This window comes from Paramormyrops kingsleyae, chromosome 9, assembly GCF_048594095.1.
Source record: "Paramormyrops kingsleyae isolate MSU_618 chromosome 9, PKINGS_0.4, whole genome shotgun sequence".
Lineage (NCBI taxonomy): Eukaryota > Metazoa > Chordata > Actinopteri > Osteoglossiformes > Mormyridae > Paramormyrops > Paramormyrops kingsleyae.
Genome location: NC_132805.1, coordinates 23,839,763 through 23,857,278, shown reverse-complemented (window position 1 = coordinate 23,857,278; position 17,516 = coordinate 23,839,763). Strand labels below are relative to the sequence as shown.

The following is a 17,516-nucleotide window of genomic DNA, read 5'->3' as shown; positions in this document are numbered from 1 at the left end:
TTTAAAAATATAATAAAATATGTGCATGTATGCGTATATTATTAATATTCTTAACTACAATTCGTGTTGCTACTAGTAGTTGTATTTAACAAATTTTACTCTTCTTCTTATTATTATTATTATAGTGAGTAATTATTTGTCACCACAGCACAGTGCACAGTGCATCACAACTAAATGTGACCCATCTGTGAAGGAGCAGTGGGCAGCTGACAAGCAGTGTGCCGAGCAAGGTACAGTACCCAATTATTACTGGGGGATAGCCTGTCAACAGGAGAGGAAAACATTTGAAAATATTTTTTTTAATATTCAAAATGTTTGTACAATGTCATCATCTGTCTATTTAATCAATAAAAAAACTAAAACATGTTTTCTTTTAATTCATAAATCAGTAAGTCAGCCCCTTCATCATAGCTATCACATCATAGCAATTTGCTTACAATCTTGTCAAGTTTTATACTGTATAACACATATGTCAACTTCACCTCAATTGACACACACAGATATAGAGAACAGTCAGAGAGAAGGAAGGTGATTCAAGATTCAAAATTCTTTATTTGTCACATGCATAGTCATACAGGTACAACATGCAGTGAAATGTATAGTGAACCACTATTTTTGACTGCCTCCATTAAATAATTAAACAAAAAAAATCAAAGAACACAATTAAGTTAAAAAAAAAAAATAATTTGTAAAACAATGTAGGAAAATAGTAAAACTTTGAAACAGATTAAACGAATCTGAGACAGATTTACATATGTGCAAGTTATAAAGTTAAAGTGCATTTTGCAATGTCTGCACAACAGTGTGAACAGCTTAGAAACCTGTGTAATAGTGTAGCAGCATGAACAGTGCATGTACAGTAATAAATGATAGCGACAGTGTGGAATGACACAATTATTATTAATACAGACAAAAATTAGGTTGCTCTGCAGTGATCAAGAACGTAATACTACAAAAAGGAGGGGTTGGACATGTCTCGATTGAGAAGCTGAATGGCCTGAGGATGCGTTCGACTTCATGCAGCCGCTTACAGCACAACAGCAATGCATTCAGGTGTTCCGGGCAATTCAGTTTCCCTATGTTTCCCCTGTCGCGCGCTGATTTGTACACGGTTTCGCTGTTGTTTTCATGTCTTTTTAAGAAGCTCTTGAGGTAAACAAGCCATCTATTTTAAAACATCACATGCCTTTTTGATGTTTTTTGTTTTTACAGATAATAAATGAAAGTATTTCAATCGCTGGATAGACATATTTCTTGATGAAAACAGTAGGCTATAGTATTGCTTATAAGACTATATTATGCGTGACGATCTACTGTATTCACATGTAATAATGTACCTCAGTGATTTTCAGACATCTCACATACATATCTGCCTAAATATTATGAGAAATATTATTTCCTGACATCCAGGATATTTGGTTCCCCCCTGTTAAAACGGGTATACAGCAACTCGATCTGGGCCTCGGTACTAATAACAATACAGTATTCACATGTAATAATGTACCTGAGTGATTTTCAGACATTTCACATACTTCTTTGCTTTAATATTAGGGGAAACATTATTTCCTGATAGACAGGGGAAACATAGGGAAACCGAATTGCCCGGAACACCTGTCCTGACGTTTGTATCCCTGGCAGTTCTGAGGCGTTATCTGCCATTTCTCCCGAATATCACGTAAAGCAGTTATAACTGGTTTCCAGTCAATTTACCTGGTAAAATAAAGTTTAAATAAATGACATAAATGCTTTAAAAGTACATGTAAGTTCGGTATTTTATTTATTGTTAGTTACTGTAATGTTGCGCTGCTTTATTTGTTTAATCGTCCAGTCTGTGAAGAAGGCATTCAAGTAGGAATTGCATTGTACTCAGTACATGACATTAAAAACTTTGATTACTTGAAATACATGTATTTGATCTTTTTCCTGGCAGCTATCTTTTTACACAGGGGCACTATACACAATAGTATACACAATTTTTTTCCACTGCTAACAGTTTGAATCAGGAGTTGGTTATTGCAGGGCTCTCAAGTGTCACGCATTGAGAGTGACAGTCAGTCTTTTGTCACGCACTCCCGCCACACATTGTCAGGGTCGGCCTCCCGCTGTGGTCCTTCCGTGCCCCTTCCCCGTTTGACCAGCAGGTGGTGCTGGTCATCCCGTCCATACGTCAGTCCTTGTTTCTCCCTTGACGCTTGTCTGGTCTTGTGGCTCAATGTATTAAGCATGTGCTGTCTGTTTGCCCCTCGGTCCTGAGTTCTCTCTTGTTCTGAGTTCAAATCCCGCCTCCTCTGTTTTTGTATTTAGCTCCCTGGTGTTTTCCTTTATGCTTAATTATTCCTGGTGTTTGCTTTGTAATTGGTTTTGGTTTTGTTTCTTGTTCCCCTGCTTATGTTATTGCCTATGTACCTTCCGTGTGTTGATATATGCTTCCTTGGTTAGTGTTTAGTTTCCTTGATTGTTAGTGTCTTTGAGTTAATTGGTTTCACCTGTGTCCTGTTTCCCTTGTCTTTGTTAATCAGCCTCACCTGCCCTGTGTTAGTCATTACCCCCGTAGTATATTAGTTCCTGCCTTTGTTCTGTTCCCCGCTAGTTCATCGCGTCGTGTCTCGTGTCTAAACTATTGTCTCTGAGGTCTACGCTTGTCTATGATTGTCGCTGGTTGATGGTTTTGATATTTTCAGTGTTCTGCGCGTATTTCGGTTTTTTGTTATTTAGTCTTGTTTAATCCCCTTTCTGTTTTTGACCCATTGTGGTCTTTTTGGTTTAGTTGTGTTTATAGTGTTTTCAGTTTTGTTTAATAAACCCCGTTTTTGTGTTCCTGGGCCACCAGTGGGTCGTCCGCCCTTTTTTGTGCCTGCACCATGCCACGCTCCCGTGCCCGAACCACCCAGAAACTTGACACACATTGTATTTCTCACGCAGAAAAATAATTTGTAGGCTAATATGCCGCACAGCCCAATTTTTCCCCAGACCGCGGCACGTCGCTTCCCGTCGGAAACACGCCTCTTTTATGAAGTCGGACAAAATTTGACCCAAGAGCCTGTCACTTACCAGCCAATCAAAAAAAAAAAGAAAGGGCCTACACAATAGCCAATCAGAAAATAGTACTATTGTGTCTGGGTAAAATACAACACAACAACCAATGAAAAGGCATCCTGTGGAATGTCACTCTTGCCTGTCTTCAAAACTTGACAGCCCTGTTATTGTAAAAGAAGTAATGTGCATGCAGGTGATATTTGTATAGATTTATCTACACCCTTCTGGCAGTGCGGCAATTGCAGTCAGGTCTCGCACACTTTGAGGAGTAGAAGTTGTCCGACTTTGGCTGCAGTCAGTTTATACTCCACCCCTGCAGCCGCAGATTCGATTGCTTAGCCTTGGTATCCCGGATGTATAACTCGTATTTTTGCATGTGAATTCGGACCGTCGAATTGGAGCAACTTTGAAATGTTGTCTTTGTATTTTTAACCTCGTATTTTTGCATGTGAATTCGGACCATCGAATTTCCGATGCATATATATTCAATGTTAGAATTTCAGTGGCATATAAAATTCAAATTGTGATGACACAGAATTAGTTCCATAATGTTCTGTTCACGAAGAAAAAAAGAAAAATTGTTGCTCAATCCTTTTAAAACATCTGGGTCTCGTTATAATCTATGGCTAACATAACGATCGATGCACCAAGTAGCCTATAGCCAATTAAGAAGACACTTGTCTCCAAATAGTTTTAAAAGACGTGCTTGATGCTGGGTCAGTGCAAATGTAATGACGAAGGGGGTGTGGGGATATATTTTCATGTACTTAATAATGGGAGCTACAAAAATGCAAAATTCAAGGGGATGCCTCTCGCTGTTTTCAGTGGTGCGCGCTCCCGAGACAGGCATGCATTCCATATGGCAGGGCTGCCTTTTTCGGTATATATATATTGACGCGAAGTTAGCCTTTCGGAGTAGCCTAACCTTTGGCCTCACGTTAGCTTAAATTATTTGGGTTAATTTACTTTCTGTGGATCCCTGTATATTAAAATAATCGTTTTAAAGCGATCTTCCATAATACGGTAGGCTACATAACCATATAATATTATTATTTATTATTATTATTATTATTATATTATACCGTATTATGCGCTTTAGGGCTGAACGATATTGAGAAAAGTACACATTGCGATATTTGAATTTTTTGCGATAATTGAAAATTAACTGTACAGTACAGCCGAACAGAACTTATTACCAACAATTCCTGTCAGGTAAGTAGCGCAACTTATTGATGGTTTGAGCTCAGCAGACTATTGTCGCAATGTCACCAAACACCATATGTCGCACATCGATCAAGCCTGTAGGGCGGTATAGTGGCGCTGTCGCCGCTTTGTATGTGTGGAGTTTGCGTGTTCACCCTGTGTGTACGTGTTTTTACGGCGGATTCTCCGGTTTCATTTAACCATTCAACAGTTTGCAACTTAAGTGAATTGTTGTGGCTAAACTGACCGTAATGTATGCACCCTGCAGTGGTTGGTTGGTTAATTCCTGCCTCGCAGTAATTATATTATATTATATTGTATTATATATAAACGATTAATTATGCTATGTGTCGTCAGATTAATCGAACAGTGACAGCCCTAAACTATTTGAACCGTGTTTTCACAGATCTTGTTATCTGAATGAAGTCTTGAGGTATAATTTATGCTGAAGTATGCTGATTATATATATATATTTTTTTAAATACAGTGCAGCTGCATTTCCTATTTTTAAACCTACGTATCATTTTAAGTGAACTAATATAGTATTCATGTTTAGCAAACTCATATTATATAGTTTTTATTTTTAAAGTAACATGGATATTTATTGCGGGATCACGGCTTTCCAAACGCCGTTCTTAAAGCGGAACCTTATTTCGCTTACCTATGCGGAATAGTAGTCTGCACGGAAGTAACAAAACGCAGCACTGACAATGTCATACTGCTGTGAGAAGTAGGAGCGCATTGTTTTCCAAACTGGGGTATAAACAATTCGGGTTTTTCTTTCTGAATTATTGAAAGATATCACACAGTTGTTATACAGAAGTTACCACAGATCACCAGCAAAATGCGACTAACTCTTACGACGTTGATCTCTCACGGTCGGGTGGCACGACGGATGGGTATGGGCTCATTGTCTCGAATCAACATGCTTCGGAACATCCTAACGGGTCTGATCCGACATGAAAGAATCGAGACGACCCGAGCTCGAGCCGACGAGGTTCGGTTCTATGCCGAGAAGGTAAAACTCGAGTCATTCGTGAAGATCATCAGGTCGCCTTGGCCTCTACCGCATAGTATATTACTCGAATTATACTCTTACTGAGTTTTGTATTTGCAAGTATGTTTTCCTTTTTAGTATAGTTACATACCCACGTTGCTTATAGTATTCATATACGTATACTGTTCGCATTGTTATTTCTAGTTGATCGACTACGCTAAGAGGGGAGATACTGATGAAAAGGCAATGAAAATGGCAAGCTTCTGGATGACGGTATTGCAGATATGTTTGTAATGTTTGATGATCTCGGTTAATATTTGTGTAATACAGTATGTGCCTTGGTGCGTGCATCTGTACTTTCGCGCTATTTTAACACTTGACATCTCTCGATCTAGGAAAAAGACTTGGTCCCTAAGCTTTTCAAAGTCCTGGCGCCGAGATTTAAGGATCATAAGGGCGATTACACACGCATGGCTCGTATACCCAACCGCGAAAACCTGGACCGAGCAGCCATGGCGGTCCTGGAGTACAAGGGTCACCCCTACCCACCTCTCTTCACGGTCAAACGGGACAGCGAACACACGTTACTCAACCAGCTTCTCAAGGGATACAGGGAGGAAAAAGCCCAGCAGATGGCAGGGAAGACGAACTGAATCCCCGGGGAAAAACAGTACCACTAGACATTTGTTAGATATTTGTAATACATTTGTAAATCCAGTTTCCCCCTTTTTGCCACTGTTACAATCATATGTGTATTTTCTTTTCCCCCAGATTGAGAATTTGTGTCTTAGCCTAGATAGGTCATTAAGTCACAACGTAACTAGGAGCAAGTGTACCATTGAGCACAAGATCAGGTGTTGTGCCTGTGGATGTGTACCTTGGTAAACTTATGAAAGACTGCAATACTAATAAATTGTGCCTATACTATATGGTTGCTTTAAATTTCCTATATTTAACCTTATGGATTTTAGGCAGTGTTATATAACATAATTTTAACCTATTGCACAAATTGTATTTCAATGTGACACTGGATTTGTTCTTGTATCTGTAACCAACAAAGATTTTGCTAATCCCAGAAGGGTATAATCTGAAATGTAAATCACTCATAGTTACTTCGCACTGTCACCTGTGCAGTAGAAAAAGTACTATAATACTAGTTGCTAACCATGCCAGGTCTTATTGTGGACAAAATATTTGTATTCTCCAAAAGGAGCAAGACTGACACCAGCTCTTAAAAACAAACAAAAAAAAAACATTTTTAATTTGGCAAAAGTACATCTGGTCCAAATCAGTCTCCAATTTGACACAAAGTCCTCACTGTGAAGAGTGATCTGTCAGTGTGCTCTGTGCTTCCTGCCTCACTCTGGGAGGAAGTCCGTCGGCGAGCAGGTCTGTAATCCACATCTGCCAGGTTGTCAGCCCGTGGGAGCTCCTATTGAAGATCAGTTTAGCGCTGCCAGGCTCCGTCTTTTGGTGTTAATAACTAGTCTTTTAGTAGTCTCGTCGGCTATTGTCGTTGTCACACAGCTCACCGCAAGGCAGCAAAGCTGCTCTTTGATGACAGGTACAGAGGTCACCAGTAATGGAAATACAGACAGTTTAAACTAGAACTTAGTACACAAATTCAAGTATGATTCATGTCTAAAATACCAAATATTTTTGCCTACAAATATATTCATATGTACAAATAATTTATCCCATTCTGTCTACACTCTATAACCAGTGTGAATTAACCATGTCTGGAATTTGTGAAATGTACAAAAATATCAGCTGTACTTAAGGGAGTTGCAAATGCCATGTAAATATAAATTCTCCTTGAAAATCTGTTAAATATATCAGTTGCCATAGTATGAATATATACAGGCAGTGTATATTCAAATACTCTTTTACCCAGAACACTGAATATACATATAGAATAGGATTCTTTACACTATAGTTGCATTGGCATATTTTACCATGAGTAGTGGAAGGTGAAAAACAGACTTTTAAAGTGCTCCATGCAGTGTTAATATCAACCAAAAATATAACAGGAATATTCAATAATTTGCAACCCCTTTAAACTTAAGTTGTACAGATTTAACTGGATGTTTTTTATTACATTAATGGATGGTATTTTTACATTAACTTATTTCCATAATGACCAAATCCTATCCTTCCCTTATGCAATGAATTGAAGCCTGAAAGCAGATTTAATTCTAAGTTAAACATAAATTGAATTCATTACCACCACCCTCCAGATAAATTTAGCTGCATCTAAAGTAACCAGTATGTATCTATGTCTATGAGCATAACATACATATTAAAAAAAAGCTTAAAAGCTTTCCTGTGGAAAGTAGCCCAGTGAATACAATAAAGCTATAAAGTAACACTTTTTTGTTGAAAATGAAATGGAAATTAATCTCATTCCACACATTACATTTAGGGATCAGACACTCTTATCAATGGCTACCATACCAAAAAAGATTAAAAGCCAGAACTGGGACAACAGACAATGCAAACCATGCAAACATTGTGTAGACACCCACAGTGTACTGGACATATTGCACACATTAACATCCCAGGTAAGTTAATAAATGCAAAACAAAAATGCCACAGAGGAGAACAAACTGGCTAAATATGCCTGATACACATGGCATATATACATAGACTTTATGGTGTGTGTGTATGTATGTGTGTGTGTGTGTGTGTGTGTGTGTGTATATATATATATATATATTATATATATATAAAATACATATATATATATATATATATATATAAAAAATACATGGCATCTATACATACACTGTATGTCATATATATACTACACGGCATGTATACATATACTGAATGTCATATATATACACACTACACGGCATATATACATATCCTGTATGGTATATATGCACTACACGGCATATATGCTGCCCGAAAGTCACTGGCGTCGATGGCATGTGGATGTTCTAGACATCATTTTTGTACGCAGTGAAATAAAATGAAAATGTTTTGTGCTCGATGGCCTGGCACTATTTGTACAACGATGCACTTCGGAATTGGTTACAAGTATTTACATCTTTTATGCTTTTTAATGTCTCATGTTTCCATCAGAATATCATAAATACTTTTAAAAAGTGTTCATGCAGTCGTTTGCTTTACCCTTCACCCCTACGTTAAAGGCTCGCCTCTAAATCCTTCTCTGCCCCACTTCTCCTACGGCTTTTACTTCATATCACTGCATCCATTCAAACTGCTGTCTGCTCATAAAGAAAAATAATTATTGCTTTTTTTAGTATTTTACGAAATGCTTCTTGTCACTGTCGTTTTTTACCTCTTAAATCCCTCTCTTACCCTACTGGACTGTCATCCATTTTCTCTATCTTGCTTTTTGTTTTTATATACAGCTTCTCTAGTTTGATTTCATTTTACCCTGACCCTCTTACCCCCCTGCCCCGCCGTTTCATGCCATTGTGCTCAGCCCACCCCCACCTTGCATGCTGAAATACTCCGGGAAGTGAGGGGAGAACCTGGGGGGTGGCGGGGACCTAATGGGAACACGTGGGGGCACTGGGGGGGGCAGGAAGGACGATAAATCGGCTGTCGTGGTGATGATTTTACGTTCGCTATTCCTTCGTACAGCTTGAACCTTCTGGGTCACCGTCTCTTCCACTGACTTGACTGAGCCCTGCATAATTGACACTGGATTTAAAATTACTCATTTAAAAAATGGCATTAAAAACACCAAACCCTATCTTCTGTAAAACTCTCCCCCTTGAATCAGTAACTCCCGGCCTCCCCATGGCTTACCGGTCCCCATCTCCCGGCCTCCCCATGGCTTACCGGTCCCCATCTCCCGGCCTCCCCATGGCTTACCGGTCCCCATCTCCCGGCCTCCCCATGGCTTACCGGTCCCCATCTCCCGGCCTCCCCATGGCTTACCGGTCCCCATCTCCCGGCCTCCCCATGGCTTACCGGTCCCCATCTCCCGGCCTCCCCATGGCTTACCGGTCCCCATCTCCCTGCCTCCCCATGGCTTACCGGTCCCCATCTCCCGGCCTCCCCATGGCTTACCGGTCCCCATCTCCCTGCCTCCCCATGGCTTACCTGTCCCCATCTCCCGGCCTCCCCATGGCTTACCGGTCCCCATCTCCCTGCCTCCCCATGGCTTACCGGTCCCCATCTCCCTGCCTCCCCATGGCTTACCGGTCCCCATCTCCCTGCCTCCCCATGGCTTACCGGTCCCCATCTCCCTGCCTCCCCATGGCTTACCGGTCCCCATCTCCCGGCCTGCCAATCGCTTACCGGTCCCCATCTCCCGGCCTCCCCATCGCTTACCGGTCCCCATCTCCCGGCCTCCCCAACGCTTACCGGTCCCCATCTCCCGGCCTCCCCAACGCTTACCGGTCCCCATCTCCCGGCCTCCCCATGGCTTACCGGTCCCCATCTCCCGGCCTCCCCATGGCTTACCGGTCCCCATCTCCCGGCCTCCCCATGGCTTACCGGTCCCCATCTCCCGGCCTCCCCATGGCTTACCGGTCCCCATCTCCCGGCCTCCCCATGGCTTACCGGTCCCCATCTCCCGGCCTCCCCATGGCTTACCGGCCCCCATCTCCCGGCCTCCCCATCGCTTACCGGTCCCCATCTCCCGGCCTCCCCATCGCTTACCGAACCCCATCTCCCGGCCTCCCCATCGCTTACCGATCCCCATCTCCTGCCCTACCCTTTGAACCCCCAATGCTTACCGAATGGATGGAGAAGAGCTCTGTGAAGTTGGGCTGCGAGTCTCCCAGGTAGGAGCTGTTCCCGTAAGCATGGTGCGGGAAGCTCTCGCTCCCCATGCCGTCCGGACTGGAGAGCAGGATCCCAATCTGGGAAGTGCGGACATGGTATGGGAAGTTCTTATTGGCAGCCGATGGACGTGTGATGGCCTTGGGAAGAGAGAAGAGGAGTGTGTATGGAAAATGCCAAATATACACAGAAAAATGCAAGATTTTATCCATCCACTCATCCATCCACTTCCCATAGCCAGTTCTGTACTGCTATGAAAATATTTTTATACAGTGGTGCCTGTGGTTCACGAACGCTGTGATCTGCGAACAATTCGCATTGGTTTGCGTACAAAATTTGGTCGACGGACAGATTCCTCAACTAGATTCCTTTTTTATACGAGTCTAATACCGGCGGGCACATATCCCATCATGCCCCACATGCAATTGTAAATAGAAGGACCACAACAGGCAACCAACGAGCACCAAACCCAAATACACAGATGGGAAACACAAGGTTGTCAGACGCCTAACTGCAAGATGCACACAAGGTAGAAGGTTTACGCACGCTAAATACACGGGAGGATCTGACCGGGTATACACAAGAAATGGGAAAACACCATTAACATTAACAACAACAACAATACAAGGGTTAAGGACTGTTAATAAAGAGCGTGATTTCCCCAGCAAGCAAGTCTCCATGTCTCTCTCTGCTCCTGCGATGCCTCGGTCCGACCAGAAAATTAATTAACAAAAATTATTATTTTGCAGACTTGTGAACGAATTAATCAAATTTCAATGCTTTCTTATAGGAAAAATTGACTTGGTTCACGTACAAATTGGTCACGACCACTTTCCTGGAATGGATTGTGTGTGAACCACAGGCATCACTGTATCATGCTAATTTTTAATACATGAATATGAAAGATGTAGAGCATAAACAGAGGCAACATGTCTCTAAACATATACAATGAGGAATCATACTGACAAGAAAGACAATGTGGGCATAGAGATGGATGCCAAGCTGGATGCCGTTGACGATCTTCTCCCGTGCCCAGCGTGGAATCCCAAAGTTGGCGATCAGAGCCGTCACAGGCACCGCAAAGAACCTGCAGTGTGGTGAGGAGAGACAAGAGAGCCCAGTCAAGGAGGCGCAACTGTGCAACCGGCGAGCCGAGCTGCCGACTCAGGACAGCACACACGTGCTGCAGGTCTCCTAAATTCAAGCTAAACTAGGCAGAGTGCTGCCCGTTTAGGCCTGGTGTGTCTGCAAATCCGAAAGAGCACCCCCTCCAGGTCAGCATCCAAAAGAGCAGCCCCGAATCAGAACTGAGCTCTCAGGGTGGTGGGATGGTGCGTCTCACCAGAGTGTGTATGCAGTGAAGAACGGGATGTAGAAGGGCTGCTTCTCGGGGTAGTGCTTGAGGGACACCAGCACGGCGTAACAGAACCACACGTAGGCCAGCAGCTGCAGGCCCATCAGGCCGTAGCCAGCCGGGCTGTCGTATGCATACAGAACCCAGCCCGGGTCAAAGAACTGCGGAGACAGAGAGCTGCTTCAGCGAGCAGGTACTGGCTGACGGGGGGTTGCTGTACTGGTGCACGGGACCGGGGAGCAGGCCTATGTGCATTCCCAGGGCAAGGACAGCGTCCTGGCCAAATAAGGAACACCCTCGCCCAGACGGAACCAGCCCCTAATGTGTTCTCTGCCCCCCACACCCCCCAACAGAGACCGGCTCCTAATGTGTCCCCCCCACGCATGCCAGCAGGGACCGGCCCCTAATGTGCTACCACCCCTGCCAACAGGGACCAGCCCCTAATGTACCCCCCATGTGCAGAGACCAGCCCGTAATGTGCCCCCCACCCCGGACGGGATTACCTCGGCCTCATAAATGAACAGGATGACGTAGGTGATGGTGTAGACAGTCATGTAGATGGACAGCTTGACAGAGCCGCTGTGGCTGATCCTCGCTCTGGCACAGAGCATCGTACAGCTTTCGGTTTGACATGTTTTTATACGGAGTCTTTGCCAATAAAACTCAAACAACAGTAATGCACAAGAATAGCATTTCCAGCTAGCAATAACATTTCAGACAGATCCAAAAGCATTTAAAGGTCAGAGTAGAAAGTATCAGTAGACAAACAGAGGACAGGGAAAAGGAACTGGCTATTTAGGTAGAACAGAGAGACACCTTCAAGCGGCTGAGTCCAACTGAAGAGCACATTTCCAAAACTCACTCAGTACACGGCATTCTTTATACATTCCTGCAGTTCTGTAGACTTACTGAGCTTTGCAAATTTAACGAAAGTTCTTCATTGAATTACATGAGTGAGTACCGATTCTCAATACTGTAAGATGAGGAGTTAGCCTGACATTGGTGGTCTCTTCTCATAAACAACAGAAAATGCTCGGAGTACATCCATCCATCTATTATTTTCTGGCAGCAGTATGAGCGGGGAACCCAGACTTCCCAGCCACCACCTCCTGGGGAATATAAAAATGTTTCCAGGCCAGTCAAGAGATATAATCTCTCCAGTGTGTCCTGGGTCTGCCCTGGGTTCTCCTCCTGGTTGAACATGTCTGAAACACCTACTCAGGGATCCCTCCTGGAGGCATAGATAGATACCCGAACCACCTCAGCTGGCTCCTTTTGATGCGGAGGAGCAGCAAAGCTCAAGGGTAAGCACCTGCTGGGTGGGCCTCTACCCATGGGGCCTGGACAAGCATGGCCCAAAAGAAGAACAGGGGTCTGCCCTCCTATGGACCCTCCACCTGCAATAGGGGGCATGGGCGTTGGCTGCAGTATAGATCAGGCGACACTCGAAGGCAGGGGCCTCGGCAACCAAATCTGGCTTTAGGAACATGGACTGAGAGAGTTTTGAAATATTACTATTCAGTTGGCTGCCCCTCCATAGCACAAGTTGTCTAGAACAGTGGTTCACATTAGGGCTGCCATTAACGACTATTTTTCTATAGGTTAATCTATTTTATTAAATCGGTCGATTAATCTAAATGATTAATATTCCTCCAGTTAACTTGACTGTTAAATTGACAAATTGTATGCCATTGCAGGGCTTTAGATAATGTATACCGGTTTTTCGGCAGTATACAGACATTATTTTCAGCTACAATTCAATAAGCAGATTAGTTTGCCTAAAAATATTAATGAGATGTAATGCCCGAAAGTTAGTAATCTGTATAAATGTGGCGTATCCTCATGCTTAACCCTCTTATTGTGTTCATTTCATGTTAGACAATTTTGTGTTCCTGGTCAAACATGACCGTTCCATTAATAAATTCGGGGTTAAATAAGGTGGTGTGGCGGTACTGATTGCAGATTGAAGTGCAGCACATCATTTTTGTTTTTTGTTTTTTGCAAATATTGTTTTCATCTTTACTTCACATCATGAATCCTTCAGATCATTTCTTTTATTTAGAGTCAATTTTTGTTTCAGTCTTAGTGTATGGTGACAATGCTGGTCCCAAGAAGTCCAATGTACACCAAGGCACACACTGGCACCATCAGTCAATGTAGAATATGCCCAGATTTTAGGCTAAACATATTCAGAAACACTTATTCAATGAATAGACAGCACTTGGAATTGTTTTGCCTATTCTGGTGGTCCATCATCCACAATTGCGCCTGTGCGTTTCCTCTTCAACAAGTGCTCGTGCATAGCACTTGTGCTGCTGTGGTACACCATCACACTTTGCACAGTGTGAAACCACCTTTTTGTTTAGTTTATAATTTGAACTACTCTCAAAATTACGTAGTGATATTTTTAGAAATAATAAAGGTAACTTTAAAATAATAAAAAAACAATTAAAAATATTGATGTTGACCCATTTTCAATGTCGACATAATTGACTGTTGCCTAATGCCACCTTTTTTTAATTCAGGAACCCCGTGTCTATGAAAGCATGTTTGAGCCCCTCTACACAGGTTATGACGTTGTTTCTCTTGTACAAAATCTGCAATGATGAGAAAAATTACTGTTGTTTATTAATATAAACAATTTAATTTGGTTACACTGCCAAACAATGTAATTTCTTTTGAACATGACGCAAAGTTTATGATATTACTCTCATAAGAGCAGGTAAATGTTTATGAACAAAAAAACTAAATCTAAAGCCAATATGTCAAAAGTCTATAAAATCAGGAACCTTTATGATCTTTTTACAATGTTTTAAAATGAAATTAATGAAGTAAAAATGATTCCACGTTTTTCCCCTCCATCAGCTTCCCTGTGATGCACCGCTAACTGGATTGTTTAATTTTAGTTGTGGATTCTGGGATGCTGTGTAACGTCACAATCAAAGCTTTTACTCTGTCTACAACCAGTAAGGGATACTATTGGACTCTATTAAAAATCTTCAATAAAGCCCTAATTATAACACACAGTTAAAGTGTATCGATATAAATGGTAATGTCATTCTATATCTCATTTAGAAAAAATATTGAGATATAGTAAAAATTCGCCAAGCCCTAGCTTTTTCAACACTTTTCAAATAAATTGCATGCCTCCCCAGTGGGTCACAGCCCACCAGTTGAGAATCACTGGTCTAGAAACTTGTGTGTTGTTTGAGGAAAATTTGGAGTTTGTCGGTTCACACAAACACCGGACACCAAGATAAATTAGATTTTAAGAGTTAGCCTAACTGGCGACTAATATATGGGTTACCCAACAAAATAAACTCGTGTGACCTTGAGAGCCCTGCTGTAATCCAGTTCTCACCTGGTCACAGTGAATCCTTTTCCCAGCAGAATCAGCATCAGGAGGAAGACCAGGAAACTGACAGAGAATAGTAATTTCCCTGGAGAGGCACGAGAGAGAGGGGTGGAGAATTTACAGTAAGTAGGCCACAGCATGCGACTCTAGGAGACCACACAGGGACCATGAAAGCAGGTCTCTCTCTCACACACACACACACACACACACATTTCCCTGGCTCTCAGACTCACCCAGTATCTTCAGGCTTCCGTTCCCCACTCCATTTTTGGCATAAAGCCCCCAGTAAGTGCAGAAGAACAGGAGGCTAAGGACTGAGAGACACATGGAGTAGTGAGGATTGATTGAGAGCTTTCGATACATTCTTCATTGTGTCATGTCATACCCTTTAAGCTGTCTCTGTCTAACGTCTGGAAGCTAAGCAGGGGGCACTAGAGTGCAGTGCAACTCATATGGATGAGCTGGGACTGCCCATGGAGAATGAGAAACACTGGGTGTTTCTTAACATACTTGACCATACTTTTTTTTTCATGTACCTGTTTAAGTCACCTTCCATTGCCGAAGGCCAGTTACAATACTAAACAGAAGTAAAGAGGATGGTAAAAATCCTCAGATGTCATTCTTGCCCCATCCCAAATATCAAGGATACATCGATTGCATCCTCGCAAACAAGAACAATCCCATGATTCATTGTGCCCGAAGTTCATTCTTGGGAGGGAAGTTCGCAAAACCGGTCTTGCCAAGACCACAAGTACGATCTTTGCGTTTTTTGGTATTGAGAAACACCCCCTGGCTCTTCTAAAGCAGCCCCTCCGAGAGCCATGGGGGGCCTCACCTTCCACTCCAGCGGCCGTCATAAACATCTTGTAGGTGGTGTGGAGAAGCTGTCGTCCCTTCAGAGTGTCTAGTGGAGGAAGATTTCCATTCATCCCTTTTAAATCATCCCTCCTTCATTCATGATTGTGACCCAGAGCAGAGTCACAGACTCTCTCAATCCATTTACTCTGAAGTAGCTGTTAATTTCTGTCATCTACAGCTGCTAGAATATCGCAGTGACAGTTCATGTTAGAAAAAAAGCATAACACTTAGGAACAGTTATTTGTCATTGAATCACTTCATGTCAGTGTTAGCTTTGACAATATTGAAAATTAAATAGTAAATAATAACACTGATGACTAATATTTAATCACATTTCAGGCAGGGGGGAGAAGGCAGAAAGGATGGGGAGAGTCAGGAATAATCGTAAGACTCACAAGCGAAGTAGCAAGAGAGAGAGAAAACAATGGCGAAGATGACGAGGAAAGTGATGTCCGTCTCCAGGATACCTAACACAGGGGAAAATTAATTAAAATAATGAGACCTCCCTCCCTAGCTCACAGGATTTTACCTTCACAGGCCCACCCTGTGCTCCGCCCCCTCCCATCCTCCTCACCAAACTCATCTGCTGAGAAATGCTGGGTCCAGAAAGACTGCCCATTGGTCAGCTTCATCTCATATTCCAGCTGTAGGCCATCTCCCTGTGGGGGGGGGGGGGGACAGAGGGAGAGGAAGAGAGAAAGAGGAACATGGGGAAGGGGACAGAGGGAGAGAATAGAAAAGAAAAAGAGAAAAGAAGGAGACAAATAAGGAGACAGAAAGAGAGGGAGGGAGCAAAATGGGCAAAGATAAGAGATAGAGAAAGAATAAGAGGAGATGAAAGAAAGATGTAGAGAGGTGAAGAAAAGGGAGAATGAGGAAGAAAGTGATACAGGGACAAGGAGAAAGAGAGGAAGCGGGAATGGTGATGGAGACAGTGAGCAGGGGCACGGAGTGTTACAGAATATAGAGATTCACAGAGGTCAGTGCCAATAAGAGGCACACAGCCCACCCTCTCTGCTGCAGTCTGCTGCTTCACAAACAAAAGCCTCCTGTATTCACTCTGGCAATGCGGACATTCCCTTCACTCCATCAGACAGCGGCCCGGGCCAGAATCGCCGTGTTGCGACAGCGCTGGCCAGCGCTGGGTGAGCAGGCAGGCGCTCCGTGCTGCCAGCAACACTGGAACACACCCAGGGGGCTCAACACTGCCACGATTGCCAGGGAACGGGGGCAGAGGCTAAGAGGAAGAACACTTCAGTGGGCACATCCAGCAGGCATGAGTGCAGGGAGTCTCCCAGGAAAAAGACTGCTCTTACTTTTTGGGGGAGGGGGAGATCGACTTGGCTTAATACAGCCAATCACTACATCAAGACCAGATACGGCACGAGTCTCTTTCCTGCTCCTCCCCAGTGACCCCGGCAGTACTCACCCCACACTTGCTAAGCGCGATGTACCACCACCTCTCCCGGACGCTGCGGAAGCTCCGCCCACCCGCACAGCTGAGGGTTTCATTCCCAGCCTCACCCTCCACCTGGCAAAAGGACAGACAGGGCAGGCACCTGGCTGCACATCATCAGGGGCATGCGGGTTTGCCAAGGCCACGAGCCAGATGGAGATGCAGGCCATCTGGGCAGCGAATCCTAGTGAGTCCCCCCCTATGCCAAGGATGACCGTAACACTGAAAGGCTCCCAAGAAAAGTATCTCTTTCACACTGACCTTTTCCTCAACGGTGGTCAAATGATAATAGAGACATCGGTTCACTTCAGACTTCATGGAGCATGCTGACATACCGAATCACCAAGGTAAAGCTGCAAATACCAAGCAGGACTTACCACGTAGCCCAACTGGGTGTAGCAAGTGCTCAGGATGTACCACACAACCCAACTGGGTGTAGCGAGTACTGAGGACTTACCACACAGCCAGACTAGGTGTAGCGAATTTTGAGGAC

At 43.4% G+C, this 17,516-nt stretch overlaps 2 protein-coding genes and 1 long non-coding RNA gene across 3 annotated transcripts in view; 2 read left to right on the top strand and 1 right to left on the bottom strand.

Annotated features, from left to right (window-relative positions):
- Positions 1-4,855: 4,855 nt before the first annotated feature.
- mrpl17 (mitochondrial ribosomal protein L17) lies at positions 4,856-6,163 on the top strand. The gene is made up of 3 exons (XM_023833293.2): positions 4,856-5,257; positions 5,441-5,509; positions 5,632-6,163. The coding sequence occupies exons 1-3, from the start codon at positions 5,084-5,086 to the stop codon at positions 5,887-5,889; spliced, it is 501 nt and encodes a 166-aa protein (XP_023689061.1). The 5' UTR covers positions 4,856-5,083; the 3' UTR covers positions 5,890-6,163.
- Positions 6,164-6,467: 304 nt separating this feature from the next.
- LOC111854848 (hormone-sensitive lipase) overlaps positions 6,468-17,516 on the bottom strand; it is a 36,410-nt gene continuing 25,361 nt past the window's right edge. Inside the window, exons 17-27 of the mRNA XM_023833294.2 lie at positions 16,997-17,098; positions 16,142-16,226; positions 15,963-16,034; positions 15,545-15,613; positions 14,943-15,023; positions 14,716-14,794; positions 11,858-11,951; positions 11,343-11,515; positions 10,967-11,087; positions 9,955-10,140; positions 6,468-8,897 (exon numbers count right to left, since the gene is read on the bottom strand). Coding sequence (XP_023689062.1) covers positions 8,673-8,897; positions 9,955-10,140; positions 10,967-11,087; positions 11,343-11,515; positions 11,858-11,951; positions 14,716-14,794; positions 14,943-15,023; positions 15,545-15,613; positions 15,963-16,034; positions 16,142-16,226; positions 16,997-17,098 — 1,287 coding nt within the window. The 3' untranslated portion in view covers positions 6,468-8,672. The remainder of the gene's footprint in view (positions 8,898-9,954; positions 10,141-10,966; positions 11,088-11,342; positions 11,516-11,857; positions 11,952-14,715; positions 14,795-14,942; positions 15,024-15,544; positions 15,614-15,962; positions 16,035-16,141; positions 16,227-16,996; positions 17,099-17,516) is intronic.
- LOC140592667 (uncharacterized) lies at positions 14,748-17,099 on the top strand. The gene is made up of 2 exons (XR_011993051.1): positions 14,748-14,831; positions 15,907-17,099. It is a non-coding gene; the product is annotated as an uncharacterized lncRNA (long non-coding RNA).

Coding starts and splice junctions, on each gene's coding strand:
- mrpl17 (XM_023833293.2), top strand. CDS start 5,084: ATGCGACTAACTCTTACGACGTTGATCTCTCACGGTCGGGTGGCACGA. Junction 5,258..5,440: donor TTCGGTTCTATGCCGAGAAG/GTAAAACTCGAG, acceptor TGTTATTTCTAG/TTGATCGACTACGCTAAGAG. Junction 5,510..5,631: donor TGGCAAGCTTCTGGATGACG/GTATTGCAGATA, acceptor CTCTCGATCTAG/GAAAAAGACTTGGTCCCTAA.